Source organism: Ursus americanus, chromosome 16, assembly GCF_024610735.1.
Source record: "Ursus americanus isolate L20-20 chromosome 16, mUrsAme1.1.p, whole genome shotgun sequence".
Lineage (NCBI taxonomy): Eukaryota > Metazoa > Chordata > Mammalia > Carnivora > Ursidae > Ursus > Ursus americanus.
The window spans coordinates 23082604-23099110 of record NC_142142.1 but is presented as its reverse complement, the minus strand read 5'-3'; the positions used below and the strand labels follow the sequence as shown (position 1 = coordinate 23099110).

General features: G+C 40.7%; 1 protein-coding gene across 1 annotated transcript; it reads right to left on the bottom strand.

The window, feature by feature from the left end:
* Positions 1-7586: 7586 nt before the first annotated feature.
* Positions 7587-15454, bottom strand: LOC148108783 (tripartite motif-containing protein 77-like). Its single transcript, XM_087868222.1, has 6 exons — positions 15044-15454; positions 14267-14362; positions 11349-11579; positions 10620-10642; positions 9804-9901; positions 7587-8306 (listed from the first exon to the last, which is right to left on the bottom strand). Exons 1-6 carry the CDS (start codon positions 15452-15454, stop codon positions 7813-7815), a joined length of 1353 nt encoding a protein of 450 aa, XP_087724348.1. The 3' UTR covers positions 7587-7812.
* Between the last annotated feature and the right edge of the window lie 1053 nt (positions 15455-16507).

Sequence of the window (16507 nt, the reverse complement as noted above, 5' to 3'; positions counted from 1 at the left end):
AATTGTTCCAAAAAATAGAAATGGAAAGAAAACGTCCAAACTCCTATGAGGCCAGCATTACCTTGATTCCAAAACCAGACAATGACCCCATTAGAAAGGAGAATTACAGGGGCACCTGGGTGGCTCAGTCAGTTAAGCATCTGCAGGTCATGATCCCAAGGTCCTGCGATTGAGCTCCAAGTCGGGCTTCCTTCATCAGCGAGGAGTTGGCTTCTCCCTCTCCCTCTGCTCCTCCCCCAGCTCATGCTCTCTTTCTCTCACCCTCTCTCTCTCTGTCTCAAATAAATAAATAAATAAATAAATAAATAAATAAATAAATAAAATCTTAAATAAATTAAAAAGGAGAATTACAGGCTAATATTCATGATGAACATGGATGCAAAAATTCTCATAAAATACTAGCAAATTGAATTCAACAGTACATTAAAATAATTACTCAATATGATCAAGTGGGGTTTATTCCTTGGATACAGGGGTGATTCAATATTCACAAATCAATGTGATATTCCATATTAATAAAAGAAAGTATAAGAACCATATGATCCTGTCAATAGATGCAGAAAAAGCATCTGACAAAATACAGCATCCTTTCATGATAGAAACCCTCAACAAAGTAGGGATATGACATCATAAAGGTCATATATGAAACCCACAGCTAACATACTCAATGGGGAAAAACAGAGAGCCTCTCCATTATGGTCAGGAATAAGACAAGGATGTCCACTCTCACCATTACATTTAACATGGTACTGGAGGTCTTAGCCTCAACAATCAGATAACAAAAAGAAATAAATGCGCCCAACGTGGCAAGGAAAAAGTCAAACTTTCACTATTTGCAGACAACATGATACTCTATGTAGGAAACCCAAAAGACTCCACCAAAGAAACTGCTAGAACTCAAACATGAATTCAGCGAAGTCACAGATATAAAATCAATGTGCAGAAATTGGTTGCATTTCTGTACACCAATAATGAAGCAGCAGAAAAAGAAATCAAGGAATTGATCCCATTTGCAATTGCACCAAAAACGATGATACCTAGGAATGAATCTAAAGAAGTAAAAGATCTATACTCTGAAAACTATAGACATTTATGAAAGAAATTGAAGAGGACATGAAGAAATGGAAAAGCATTCCATGTTCATGGATTGGAAGAGTAAACATTGTCAAAATGTTTATACTACCCGGGGTCCCTGGGTGGCTCAGTCGGTTGAGCATCTGCCTTCGGCTCAGGTCATGATCCCAGAGTCCCAGGATGGAGCTCCATGTTGGGCTCCCTGCTCAGCAGGGAGTCTGCTTCTTCCTCTCTCCCCCTGCTCCTTTTCTCTCTAGCTCACACACACAATCTCTCTCTCAAATAATGAAAATCTTTAAAAAATGTTTATACTACCCAAAGCAATCTACACATTTAATGCAATCCCCATCAAAATACCACCAGTATTTTTCACAGAGCTAGAACAAACAATCCTAAAATTTGTACAGAACCACAAAAGGCCCCCAATAGCCAAAGCAATTCTGAAAAAGAAAAACAAAACTGGAGGAATCATGATTCTGGATTTCAAGCTGTATTACAAAGCTGTAGTCCTCAAGACAGTATGGTACTGGCACAAAAACAGACACATAGATCAATGGAACAGAATAGAGAACCCAGAAATGGACCCACAACTTTATGGTCAACTAATCTTTGACAAAGCAGGAAAGAATATCCAATGGGAAAAAAGACAGTTTTTTCAACAAATGGTGTTGGGAAAACTGGACAGCAACATGCAGAAGAATGAAACTGGACCACTTTCTTACACTATACACACAAAACATAATAAATTCAAAATGGATGAAAGACCCTAATGTGAGACAGCAAACCATAAAAATCCTAGAGGAGAACACAGGTAGCAACCTCTTTGACCTTGGCCAGAGCAACTTCTTACTAGACACATCTCCAGAGGCAAGGGAAACAGAAGCAAAAATGAACTGTTAGGACTTCATCAAGATAAAAAGCTTCTGAACAGTGAAGGAAACCACCAACAAAACTAAAAGGAAACCTATGGAATGGGAGAAGATATTTGCAAATGACGTATCTGATAAAGGGTTAGTATCAAAAATCAACAAAGAACCTACCAAACTCAACATCCAAAAACCAAATAACCCAGTTAAGAAATGGGAAGAAGATGTGAATAGACACTTTTCCAAAAAGATATCTAGATGGCTAATGGACACGTGAAAAGATGCTCAACATCACTCATTCTCAGGGAAATACAAATCAAAACCATGATGAAATACCATCTCGCACCTGTCTGGATGGTTAAAATTAACAACACAAGAAACAACAGGTGGTGGCGAGGATGCAGAGAAAGGGGAACACACTTACACTGTTGGTGGGAATGCAAACTGGTACAGCTACTCTGGAGAACAGTACAGAGATTCCTCAAAATGTTAACAACAGAACTACTCTACGATCCAGCAATTGCACTACTAGGTATTTACTTGATTCCCTTTTTAAAAACACTTCCTCCCATTCTAGTCTCAGTTTCTCTTAGTACAGCCTGACTCCCTTGGGACCAGAAATTTCACCTCCCTGAAACCCTAGACATCCAGAGTAGCCCAGCACTGTGCTGGATTGGGGGCCATGGAAATGGGTCCCTCTGCCCATCGCAGTGAAGAAAGGAATGCTTAGCAGTCATAGCAGAGAGGTAAGGTGGCTGACACTGAGAGTTTTGAAGGCTTTGGCTGTATTTATTTTCAAAGTGACAATGCCTAGGGGCATCTGGCTTCTGGTATTTGGGGCATGGTGGAGAGAGGCTGGTGATATTGGGGAAGGGCATTCAAGGTTCTTCCTGCAGAGGGGAGGACTTAGGCATCACCAAGGATGGGTAGGGCTCTGAAGAATCAGGAAGGCTCTTATCCAAAGGCATTAGACAATGCCTGGCAGTCCTGGTTGGCCACTTCTAAAATAGTGGACACACAAAGAGGAGACGTGCATCCACTGCCAGAGGTCCTCAGCCCCTAACTTCTTGCCATGGGGATGTGATGGAGGGGCACTCATCCCATACCACCCGTTAGCGGGGCCCACTCCTTGTTGTGCAACAAAGGCCGAGAGTCTTGTCTCTAGAAACTCAGGTGGAAGCCTCCAACCCAACACCACCCAAACCCGGCTTACATAGATTATTCTGTGAAGTAAATATCCATCAAAGGCCAATGTTAACAAGTCTGACGGCCGAGATGAAATGGTAAATTCATTGAAAGATGGACACTACTGAAGCTCACTGGAAATAAAAGTAAACAAAATTAATAGTTCTATATCTATTGAAGAAAGTGAATCTTTAGTTTAATAAATTCCCCCTCTGACTTGGGTTTTAAGCAAAGATGGAGTAGCAGGGATGGGATTTGTTCTTCCATCTCAAATAAGAAAAGCCCATAAATGTGGTATAAAACAACGGTTTTCAGACATTTGATGATAAGTAGCAGAGGAAACTGAGAGAGAGAGAGAGAGAGAGAGAGAGAACAAAGTAGGGGACTCCAAAGATGGTCCCATTTCACCCCCTGGAGATTTCCAGACATAGCACAAAGAGGAGTTTCCCAGACAGCCCACTGGTCTCCCTGAGCTGAGGAGACAGGGTTGGAAGGTTGGGAAAGTCAAGGTGGCTGGAGTTCCCAGGACTGGGTACTGCTGAAGGGAGAGCTGCACAGAGGCAATACTCTAGAGAGCTACAGAGGGCCCACAGCTGGAGTCTACAGGTGGGTGCAGATCAGTGAATGCTTGCAGGTCAGGGAAAGAACCTCCCCAAGGAGAAGATGGAGTAATACCTGCAGGGCACACAGGGCTAGCGATAGTTCCCACCATGCTGAGTGGACAATCCTCACACTACAGGGAATACCGGGTAGAGTACACAGGAGGGCACTGCCCCGGTTGTGGGGAAATCCAGCCCCCATTAGAAGTTTCTGGCTCCTTCCTATACAGTTTAAAAGAAAGCCTTGAAAGCCAGAGACTCACCCAGAGTTAACCCTACTGCCAAGGCTGAACGCTACTGCCCAGAACACTGAACTGGATGAATGAGGTGATGTAATTGGGCACTAATCCAGCCTTGAATCCTGATCATCATGGCAGTCCCATCGATGATTATTGCCCCCATGGTGGCCTGGGTAGACTTCCCATTGCTGCACTGTCCCCACCTGTCTTTTCCTTCCCATGGCAGCACCCACACTGGCACAGCTCGTCATCCCCTCTCCTGACCCACCCCCATGCATGTTTTCATGTCAAAGTAACAACATTGAACAGTAAAGGAGATTTCACCCCCACATGGGGACAACAGGGGCCCCTTTCCCTAGTTCCGCTGGCCAAAAAGAAAGGACTCTTTCTTGGGGCAAAGGTGCCCATGTCCCCTGCTGCCATGTCTGCCCTTTCCCTGTTGGCACCCTTTTGCAGCTTTGTGACTGGGGCTGACCTCAGGGCACCTCTGGTTGAAGAAAAGGAAAACGAAAAGGATTTTCTCCCACACTTTATGTTTACAGAGGCCTCTTTTCCTGGTCCTTTGGCTAGAAAGTGGGTGTTTGTGTTGGGGCTTTTGCCGTATATACCTGCTGTGCAGTTCAGAGAAATGTTCTTCCTTCCATCCAGTCAATGCCAGGAAAGAGAAGAAGAACAAGAATCCCACAAAAATCGGTCCCAATATGGGTAAATACGCAAGTGTTAATCTGTCTCCTCATTTCACAATCTATTTTCAACTTCTCAGAGTCCTCATATAGAGAGTCTTTACTTTCGGTGGTCCGTTCAGAGTTTCTAGCTGTCATCTGTGGGGATAGACTGTAGAGGATTTATTCCATTTTGGCCAGTGCCAGGAGTCAACACAAAACTGTTAAGTATGCAGCAGTTCTTGGAACCTTCCAAGAGATGAGGAGATCATCAGATTGCTTCAAAGAATCCCTAGGAAAACTGAGGGTTTTAGAGGGGAGGGCGGTGGGGGATAGGCTAGCCCAGTGATGGGTATTAAGGAGGGCACCTATTGCATAGAACACTGGGTGTTATATGCAAACAATGAATCATGGAACACTATATCAAAAACTAATGCTGTACTGTATGGTGGCTAACATAATATAATAAAATATTATTATAATAAATAAATAAATAAATAAATAAATAAATAAATAAATAAATAGTATCCTTGTCCTTTCCAGGACCAGTCACTTCAAAAACAAAACAAAACAAAAAACAAAAGAACCCCCAAAGACTCCCTAGGCAAACTGAGGGTTTTAAAGGGAAGGGGGGCAGGGGATGGGTTAGCCCAGTGATGGGTGTTAAAGGGGGCAAGTATTTTTTGATATTTATACATATATATATATTTTTTAATAATAATATTTTTTATTATATTATGTTAGTCACCATACAGTACAGCCCTGATTTTTGATGTAAAGTTCCATGATTCATTAGTTGCGTGTAACACCCAGTGCACCATGCAATACATGCCCTCCTTACTACCCATCACCAGCCTATCCCATTCCCCCACCCCCCTCCCCTCTGAAGCCCTCAGTTTGTTTCCCAGAGTCCATAGTCTCTCATGCTTCATTCCCCCTTCTGATTACCCCCCTTTCTTTATCCCTTTCTTCTCCTACCTATCTTCTTACTTCTTATGTTCCATAAATGAGTGAAATCATATGATAGTTGTCTTTCTCTGCTTGACTTATTTCACTTAGCATTATTTTAAGGAGAGCATGTATTGCATGGAACACTGGGTGTTATATGCAAACAATGAATCATGGAGCACTACATCAAAAACTAATGATGTATTGTATGGTGACTAACATATCATAAATAAATAAGAATCCCTAGGCAACACTCTGAAAATCTAGGTGTAGTTTCTTTGCTACTACATTTTCACAGAAGTGAATTTAATTGTGAGAATATTCACTACTCAAGATTCTTTTAGAAGAGAAAGAGAGCAGAAGAGGAAGGGATGGAAGGAGAAAGAGAGGGTGAGAGACAGATTGATTTTTCTTTACACAAAGGAAAAGAAAAAAAACATTTTCCTTGTGATGAGAACTCTTGGGATTTACTCTCTTAACTATCTTTCTGTATATCATATTGCAGTGCTAGCACTAGTTGTCATTTTGTACCTCATATCCCTAGAGAGAATGACTTTAATGTCTGATTACTTTGTGAACTTCTGAGATCTAAGTCTGGAGCATTTTTTGAAGTGAAATTTGAATGTTGGCTATTCGATATTTTGTGTGGTTGAGAACTGAGGTTTACACATCCTCCAAAATGTGTGTGTGTGTGTGTGTGTGTGTGTGTGTGTGTGTGTATTTTAAAAAAATTTTCGTTATGTTATGTTAGTCACCATACAGTACATCATTAGTTTTTGATGTAGTGTTCCATGATTCATTTTTTGCATATAACATCCAGTGCTCCACGCAATATGTGCCCTCCTTAATACCCATCACCAGCTTATCCCAATCCCCCACCCCATCCCCTCTGAAACCCTCAGTTTGTTTCCCAGAGTCCATAGTCTCTTGTGGTTCATTCCCCCTTCTGTTTACTCCCCCCTTCATTCCTCCCTTCCTTCTCCTACCGATCTCCCTGCTATTCCAGATGTAGTGAAGAGAAGGGCCATATGCACCCCAATGTTCATAGCAGCATTGTCCACAATAGCTAAACTGTGGAAGGAGCCGAGATGCCTTTCAACAGACGAATGGATAAAGAAGATGTGGTCCATATACACAATGGAATATTACTCAGCCATCAGAAAGAACAATTACCCATCATTTGCAGCAACATGAATGGGACTGGAGGAGATTATGCTAAGTGAAATAAGTCAAGCAGAGAAAGACACGTGTCACGTGTGTATTTTTTTTTTTTACTATTTATGTAATTTCCTTAAAAATATTTCAGTATCCAAGCACCAAGATCTTATTATCTGTAACCACTATCACTCTGGTAAAATTTGACAGGACTACTGTGCTCATTACTGAGAATACTTACAGCAACACCAATGAGTCAAATTATGCACTATGTATATTTTTCTTTTCAGTTAAAAGGAATTTCTGACCTGTGAATCTGAACATTAACATAATTCATTTCTCTACTCAATAATATTTCCCAGCACTTCCTATCCTACTGTGTCTGCATCATCATAACTTTTTGGTTCTGGAGTCTTTGCTTTTAATATTTTTTATGCATTCCTTTATTTATTTATCCAAATATTTTGCTGTATCTCTCGTGTCCCCAGGCCGCTGACTCATTCTAGGAGTGTGCTACGATGAAGGCTGACATTGGCCATCCATCTTGTGATTTGCAAACTAGAAAAGAGCTGAATTCTGTTGTGAGTTTTACAAAGGGAAGAGAATAAGCTGTTCTTGAGGTCTTGTTACAATGCGACCTAATCTAGTCCAGTAGAGGGAGAGCTGTTGGAGGAGGGACTTAGCCAGATAAATGGAGGAAGAAGATTATTCCATAGTGACACTGGGTTTTTGATGAGAACTGTCTGGAAGGAGAATTCTCTGTGCTTTGCATTCATCCATTTAGCTAGCTTCCACACCCATGCATTCTTTCACCTCTAGGAAGCTCAGATAGCAAATGAAAAGAGCACATATCCCACACAATATAGATTACTTTTATTTAAATAAGATAGAAAAGACAAATGTGCATCCTTCACATTGTCACCACTTTAAAAAAAAACAATATAAATATATCTCCTGAAGGCAAGGTGAAGTTCAAGTCCATGAGGTATAAATGATTTTTCCCATTCAAGAAGTCACCAGGATAGGACCCTCCCCAACTATTAAAATTCCCAAGACCTTGGTCAGGTTTGTGAGCTGTTCCTGATCATTTGGGTCCATGGCAAATGAAGGGTCTGAGAGGGCAAGAAAAGGAGCATGAGAGGAAATTACAAATGAGGGAGCTTTGGGCAACATTAACAAAGCTTACTATACCACATTCATAATCTAGAAACACCCCTATCCAGCCCTGGGGTCTTTGGATATAGTGGCGCAATGGTGGGGAGGCAGAGAAGAGGTGGCAGATGTCATCCACTTGGATGCACAGAAGTAGAAAGATACCCTCAGAGTTGAGCAGCATATCATTGCGATTTATCCAGGTTTCCTTGCAAAGTCCTATAATCCAGTTATGAGAGTTTCCCACATCTACCTCCCAGTAATGTTTGCCAGAGGTGAAGGTCTGAGCTCCCCACAAAGGCATGTACTGTGGACTTGCTGGACTGTGAGGCATGTCTTGATGGTCGGGACCGCATTGCAAATGTCTCAGGTCTTCAAACAGAGCCACACGATAATTGCTTATGTTATGGTCCAATGTAAGATACACTTCAGCAAAAAGAAAATAACGAAGTCAAAGAACAGAATTTAAAAGTTCTGTTGGACAAGTGCAGTAGCCTTCTGGCAAATGCCAAACAAGCACATCTCTAAAACCAAACAAAACTAGTTTGTTTTGTTTCTTGAGAACACTCCCAACCCACCATGGCCAGTTTCAAGGTACTTACCATTTAGTAATTCCTCATAAAATTCTGGAACACGTAACAGTTAGCTTTCATGACAGAGTCCATACTAACTGCTCCAGAACACTCCTTTATCACAAGTGACTATACAGAGTGTGTCACTGGAAATCCAGAGACATCAGCAAGGGCTTCTTGCCTATTTACAGAGCAAGTAAATGTCTATTCATAGAACTAGATGAAAGGCAATTTTGAGAATACAGAAACATGTAGGATGTCAGCCTCTGGCTTTATTTTCACTAGCTCATTGAAAACTTAGGAGCCTGCTCATACATGTCAAGTAAATACCAATATGGCCCTTCACTTGCTTAAGTCTTCTCATTAATCAACTAGCACAAAATAAGATAAATATAATAACAGTAATAAATATATTACATATCACTTTAAAATATGATATTGTTATTCTTGTTAGTCCTAAATAGTGATCACCTTGCTCAAACATGTGAACAAGCAAAGATAAAATAAACTGAAAATCCATATTTGCCTTCTTTTTTTTCTTAAGAAGTGTTTTCTTCTCTCTGAATTTCTTCTCCTTTTTTTTAAATGATTTTATTTATTTCTTTGACAGAGAGAGACAGCGAGAGAGGGAACAGAAGCAGGGGGAATGGGAGAAGGAGAAGCCGGCTTCCCGCTGAGCAGGGAGCCTGAAGCGGGGCTCGATCCCAGGACCCTGGGATCATGACCTGAGCTGAAGGCAGATGCTTAACAACTGAGCCACCCAGGTGCCGCTCTCTCTGAATTTCTAACTCATACACCATGGAATCCAAATCCAACCTATCCCATCCCAGGTCTGCTTCTCCTGTCTGCCAGGCTCACCACCTACATCTGTCCCTCCACACACAAATCATATGTTCCATTTGTTTTCTGGTTGTACCTATTGTTTATAAATATACTTTTATCCCTTTTTTAAATCTTGTGATGTTTCTAATACATTCTTTAAATTTTTAAATAAATATTTAAATAACAACTAAGGGTGCATCTAAGAATCTGAACAACCACATATAACCATAGTTAACAACTACAGGTTGAAAGACACTGAATTAATGTGTAGTTTTAATGCCATGTGCTTTCATTGTTTTAAACTCACTGCAAATTATCATAAGAAAATTGTCATATTCAATTGCTTTTGACTGACTTCAGATAGCTTTTACTTGTTAACTAACAATAAAATACGGTTAGTTATAAGGGTATTCATATTTACCCACTTCCCTGTTCTCTGAAAAGACTGATAGAGCAATGAGGAGAAGTCCTCCAGGTGTATCTCCTCCTGGAGGAAATAGTGAGGTCTCACCAGGGTGCCCCTTCTCACCTCGGAAGTTGTTAAGCCTTTCAGACATCCCTGTGATGGTCCATGAGCTCAGCTGAGGGTTCACAGGCTGGGGAATGTGCAGCTGCATTAACTGACTCCTGCAAAGAAGAAGAGCCACTTACTAACATGTCCAGAGGTATCATAAGCAATCCCTTGAAGTTGCTCCATCAGAATCCTCTCAGTTAGGTGCAAATGGTATGAATTCAACTCCACAAATCGAGGAATACTGCAGTTGTTCTTGTATTTTATAATTAGCTACCCTGCTCTTACCACTTCAATCTCAGTAAGATATGTCACTTCACTCACAATTGTATCTCTTTTCTACCTTTGCCTTCCCTAGGGGAGCCACATGGCCGCTCTCTTTTAGTTCTCGAAATCCAATAGGTGCCAAAATTTTGGAACTTGCTGCCTGGTACATATGGAGCCTAAGCTCTCTAGGATGCTTTTTCCTGGGGACTTTCCCTGTCCCCTCTTCCCACCATCCTTCCACCTTCTGCCCCTCTGATCTTATTTGCCTTCCTATAGAAGACCTGGAATAATCCTCAAATAATTAGGATTTTGAAAATTAGAGACAGGAAAAATAATTGTCTTTTGGCAACTTCTGCTTTAAGCCTTGCAGCCAAAACCACATCCTTCCCAACCCCCACTTTTATGAAAGGGTGGTCTATATAAAACCTAGAAGTGTTTAGATAAGACTGCATTTATTTCTAAATGCAGACAGAAAGAAACTTGTCACAAAAAGGTGTGTGTCCATCTCAGCAGAAATAGCCTGACCACTGTCACCATAAACCAACTTGAATAGAGGGGCAAACTTACCTTTTCACGATGTCTCCCAAATCCTGTGAAGACAAAGAGTGGAAGGCTTAGCTTTGAGCTCAAGATACGTTTACTCTAGTTTGAGACTATGAGACTGGACTGGAAAATTCTGTATCTACACTTTTCTTTCTTGGGTAAAACAATTTGCTCTTTTACTTATCCTTATAAAGATGAAACTCAGTCTTACATTTGCATACAGTTGATAAAGTCATGATCATGATAAAATTTAAAACAGAAGATGTTCTTAGAAGAAACAGTTGGCTGTGTTTGTTCTAATCTACGGTGAGATTCACAGAGGTTTCCCCAAAGTTCTTATGAGGATGCATGGGCTCCAAATCTACAATTTCAAAATAGAAAGAATGGATACATCCCACATTTCTGTGTATTGACAAGTCCAGATACAGAATTGAATGATCTATTCATAAGCTGCTCTGTTGCAGTTGGTTAGAAACTGAAATCTTAGTAGAAGAATTGAGAAGGACTTTTTTTTCCCTGGATCTGTTCCATGAAATTTTCTACATAGTTTTCCTTCTGTATAAGGTGAATGTGACCCTGAGCTTCGAGGTTAAAGTGGAGGAGCAAAGCCTGCCATCACGAAGTTAAAGGAGGCAGAATTTTCCTGGAAACAGGAAAATAATGGAGGTCCAAGAAGATACAGACTTCAGTGGACCTAAATGATTTCTGAGCAGGCTGGTATTCAACATCCTGATATCTTTCCTCCGTCCTTACCTGGAACAGGTCCACATCTGTTTTGCAGCACATTTCCTTTAGCTCCTCATACATCTTTCTCAGGAGTTTCCCCATATGACACATTCTAGCTACATTTCTCCAGAGCTGATTAAAAATTATCTTGCCTTCAACTGCCAGGCTCTCTAAATGTTTTTGCTTTTCTTCGTGGAGATACTGGTATACCTTGGGATATTCAGCCCTGATCATCATCATCCGTAGATTTACAAAACCCTGAAATGACATTGGTTTAATTAGGTCATATATCTGGATGGTTTTATTCTTCTTTCATTATCTTTGGTCTGTGTGCTATGTACAGTGTTCTTATCTTAGTCTGTTTGGACTGCTTTAACAAAAACGCCATAGACCGGGTAGGAAATAAACATAGAAAGTAATTTCTCACCATTCTATATGCTGGGAAGTCTACGATTGGTGCTGGCAGGTGTGGTGTCTGGTGAGAGCCCACTTCCTACATAGCCATCTTTTCATTGTATCCTCAAATGGCAGATGGAGCAAGGGACATTTCCAGGATCTCTTTTAGAAGGACACTTGCCCCATTCCTGAGGACTCTGGCTTCATGACCTAATCACCACTCAAAGCCCCCACTCCTATTAACATCACCTTGGGGGCTAGAATTTGAACATACAAATTATGGTCTGGAGCAAATACTCAGATCATAGAAGTGCTTCCAGCTACTTACCCTCAAACTTCCACATTTTCATGTAAAATAGAAATTTAAGATCAATTTTTTATTGTTCCATATAATTCATAATATCAAAATCATAATCCCTTTTTTTCAGTGCTCATACTCATAAACTGACTATCTGCTCTCAGCAAAAAGCAACACTTGACTTCCTCAGGCAAACAGAGGACATCACACACGATCTTTCTAAATTACTTTCATTTCCAAAACACTCTTGTTTCACCAGAGCCTGGCTCTGCCTGCCTCAGGACCACACCTACCTCCTCTTGACTGGTCCACCCTGTCTTGTCTCCTTAGAGACATTATCGTCTAGATTACAACCCTACATACTTGTTCTTGCCTCTCCTCTGTCTCCTACATCTCCGTGTCTCTGTCCCCCTTGTTCTGTGGGTCTGTCTCCAGTTCACTCATTCGGCCACTTTTTCTCACTCTCTCGCCTTCTTTTCACACAGCCTTTAAACATATGCAGAGTTACCAAATTATTTTGGAAGTACCAACACTAAACATCCTTGTTAAAATTATTTTTATCTATCTTCTATGCTAGCACTTTTATTGCCATAAAAGCCAGACTTATTGACCAAATGTGATCAAACCCACTGTACCCATGGGTGAAATTTTCAGTTATTCATCCAAGCAATGACTCCTTGCTTCTGTTCCCCACTCTTTCCTGAACTACACATTCCAACATGCCAAGGGCCGATTTTTACTAAATCCAAATGATATGATTCATCCTTATACTACTGCACCCTCTTTCCACATTTGACATTATTTCCTACTCATTTCTGTTACTAATCCTTTCTGTCTCCTGCTCCAGAAAGCTGTGTTCTCAGAGAGGTGCTCATCCCCCATCTCCCCCACCCCTGACCAGCTCCTTCAGATCTCTGCCCAGATATAACCTTGGCCATGAGTCTTCCATCACCAGCATACGTTCCCCAAGCCTGCACTCTTTATATCCATTTTCTGCTTTCATTTTACCCAAGCACTTCATAAATGTGATATATCATAAATTTTACTTCTTAAATATCTGGATCAAGTTCTTTTACTGATTATAAACTCCTGGGGTCAGTGATTTGTTTCTCTTTTTACCCATTCCTGCATCTTTTTGTTGGCCTAGAACAGTGAGCAGCACATCACAGGTCCTCATATGAATGAATGATTCATTAGAAATCCACCCTAGGGGTTCTTGGGTGGCTCCGTCAGTTGAGTGTGGGACTCTTGATTTTGGCTCAGGTCATGATCTCAGAGTTATGAGATCAAGCCCTGTCTCAGGCTGTGTGCTCAGCATGAAGTCTGCTTGAGATTCTCTCTCTCCCTCTGCCCTTCCCTACCACTCCCCAACCCTGCCCCCGTGCTCTCTCTCTCTCTAAAATAAATAAATCTTTAAAAAAATAAAAGAAATCCATCCTAAATGATCAACATAATGTTCTTCTTCCCCTTTGGCATTTTCATAGCACCATGCACAGATAACTGTTTAATGACTTTTTATTCTCTAATATTATCTTTTTATATGTCTCCTTCAGTATTGCTCCAGTTCTTTGAAAAGAAAGGTGTAGTTTTCATCTTCAGATTCAGGTTTTCAGTTCCTCTTCATGAATCAACAAATGACACAATCCAAAATCCATAGCTAGGCATTTGTATTCTTGACCTGGGCATAATGACATTTCTAGCCACACCTCTAATCACCATCTGCCTCGTACCCCATGCCCTAATCAGTAGGAGCGGCGAGCAGGTCTTGAACAATTTCATGGGTTGTCTGGTTTGTCTCATCTTTACTTTTCTTGTCCCTCAGATCTCTCTGCCATCAATACCCAGGAAATTACAAATTCTACTAACATACAAGCATCACATTCAGTTTTACTTGTTTGAGAAGCTTTTCTTAACATTCAAAGTTTGCTAAGTTCCTACAGAACTCTGTATTTACCTCCATCCCCGTGATCACTGCATTCTGTCATGGGATAGTGCAGTTTCTTATCCCTGATGATGTATTAGTGGTAGATATTGCTTTATCCAGAAAAATCAGGAAAAGTCTTTTAGTTACATGATGGGCTCAGTGTGAAATCCTGCACTGAAGGTGATGTTTTCCTGTAGAGAAACATATGTAGCTCTTTTTCTGTTACCTGCTCAGGGTACATTATGATTTAATTTAAATTCTTCCACTGTCAGTTACCATGGTATCTGCCCCAAGATGGCTCCAAGGGAAACAGGGCCTACCGCTTACCTGCCATACTCTAAATAAGTTGTACTCTTTGTTTAGATTTTTCTGATTTCTCTGTCTGCTTTTCCAAATAGACTTCATTTGCATCAGAAGTTTCTCCTGTAAAAGAACTACAAATTTGAGCACTAGAAAACCAAATACAGCATATTTCAGATACCTTGAAAAGTGATAAGGGGATAGACATGAGAAAAATAAAAAGTAAAGAAAGCAGATACGTCAATGGTTTTTCCTGGGAACACTAATAGTCAACTCTGGGAGATTGACCCAAAATGGAGTTCCTAAATTTGGAAAATGCAATCGATTATCTGAGGAATCTAGTACTTACATTACATGTAACATGGACAATTTTCAGAAGTGAATCTTGATTCATATATAATTTTGAAATGATGGCCTTCACTTTTTCTATGGCATGATTAGAATACATTGTTTCTAAATCTGCTATGACTAGAAGATGCTCATTGTCATCATGGTAGAAGTAGCCAATGACTGTCCCTGCCTCTAGAGATTACCCACCCTGTTAGTTACACTGAAATACTGACACCCTCCTCAACTCATCATCATTCCTCTCCCTCAGCCCAAAAGAATTTAAACTTTAGGGGAGCAAAGATGTTTGTCTAGTTTCTTCAGTGTTGTATCCCTAGTTTTCAGAACAGTGCCTTGGCACATGGTATTCTGAAATTCTATTTGCTTGAAGCATAAGAGAAGAAAAATAAAAATCAACTTTTGCTCATTGCCTGATAAGACACAGAGTCTTCCACATTTCACAGTGGCAGTACTTACCCTGCACTGCTCAGCAGCCTGCAATATTGGTGAGTGTCTGTGAGTGGCATGCCTTTGGGAATTGGAGCAGTGCAAACACAGCGGGCTCTTGTCACTTGGACAGAAGAGGTCCTTTACTACTAGGTGTATCCTACAGACTCGCTTGGCAGAGTTTGGTAACTGACAGGCAACTGATTCTTTGGAAGCATGAACTTGTTTCACAGCAAAAATAATGCTTTCGAAGTCTATTTGTGGAGATACTGCCCTGCACACAGGGCAGCGAGTAGGATGCTGAGCATCGTCCCACAAGAGGCAGAGACAAGGAGTGCAAAAGTTGTGCCCACAGCTAAGGGTGAGAGGGTCTGTGAAATAGTCCTTGCAGATGTAGCAGATAAGCTCACTGGGGACATTCTGCACAAAAGTAGAATCCATGTTTCTGAGGAAATAAAAGGAAAAGGAAAGTGAATTGAGTTAAGCCATCTCTCATTAATACACACATGCACAATAGTAGCATAGGTGGTGCTGGGAATAAGATGGTGAGGCAGAAGGAGAGTCCTCCAGACTGATAGCCTGGCATGGTTGTATTCCAGCCATGCCCTGTAGCCCTGCTTCTCAGTTCCCATTAGAAATTCAGGATTTGTCAACCATGTTGTCTTTTCTACATCAGAGGTTCTGGCTCACCCCTAGCCATAAGCAGGGGGCCGTATTTGATCCAAAATTATCACAGCTTTCCTTTCTTTTCCTCTCTCTGATTGGCTAGCATAAGGTATGTTCTCCAATTCTGACCAGTGGAATAAGAAACAAAGACTCCTAGGAGAGTCTATAAAAATATTTCTTGCTGTAGAAGAAAGATGGAAGAGAAATCTGTTTTGTGTTTGTTGTTGTTGTTGTTCTTGTTATTTCTGGACATTACTTGGATACAGTGCCCATTTGCATAGCTATTTTATGATCTCAAAGCCTCAGGATAGTAGCCAATACTCTGAGGCTAACAAGGGGATGGGAAAAACCTTCTAGATTCGCAAGAATGCCATTAAACATGACTTACCTTTCCTGGAGAGACCTAAAAGGGAAGGTAGAAAATAACCACTTTAAAAGACACCGTCACACTAACTGAATCAAGCAATAATCATCAATAGATGCTAAAATAACTAAGATAAAAACTTTTGGGAAGAGAGTATTCATATACCAACAAAGTTGTACCCCACATACTGGTTCCTAAATGTGAAAGAGAAAAAAGTACCTTTACAAGGCAATTATTTGGCTGACACATTAACCAAGTAACCAAACTGTGGCCATGGATCTCATACATTCATAGATGTAGACCACTTAAGGACAAAACAGCACATCTGTAGCATCCCTCCCAGAAACATTTAATTGGCAAGTAAACATGAAGGAATGTTAGACAAATACATTTAGGAGATATTATGTGAAACAATAATCCTGGGCTATTCAGATAATCCTAGCTTCTTAGGAGAAAATGGTTTG

Coding starts and splice junctions, on each gene's coding strand:
- LOC148108783 (XM_087868222.1), bottom strand. CDS start 15,454: ATGGATTCTACTTTTGTGCAGAATGTCCCCAGTGAGCTTATCTGCTAC. Junction 11,580..14,266: donor ACTTATTTAGAGTATGGCAG/GTAAGCGGTAGG, acceptor ATGTCATTTCAG/GGTTTTGTAAATCTACGGAT. Junction 10,643..11,348: donor CAGATGTGGACCTGTTCCAG/GTAAGGACGGAG, acceptor TTGTCTTCACAG/GATTTGGGAGACATCGTGAA.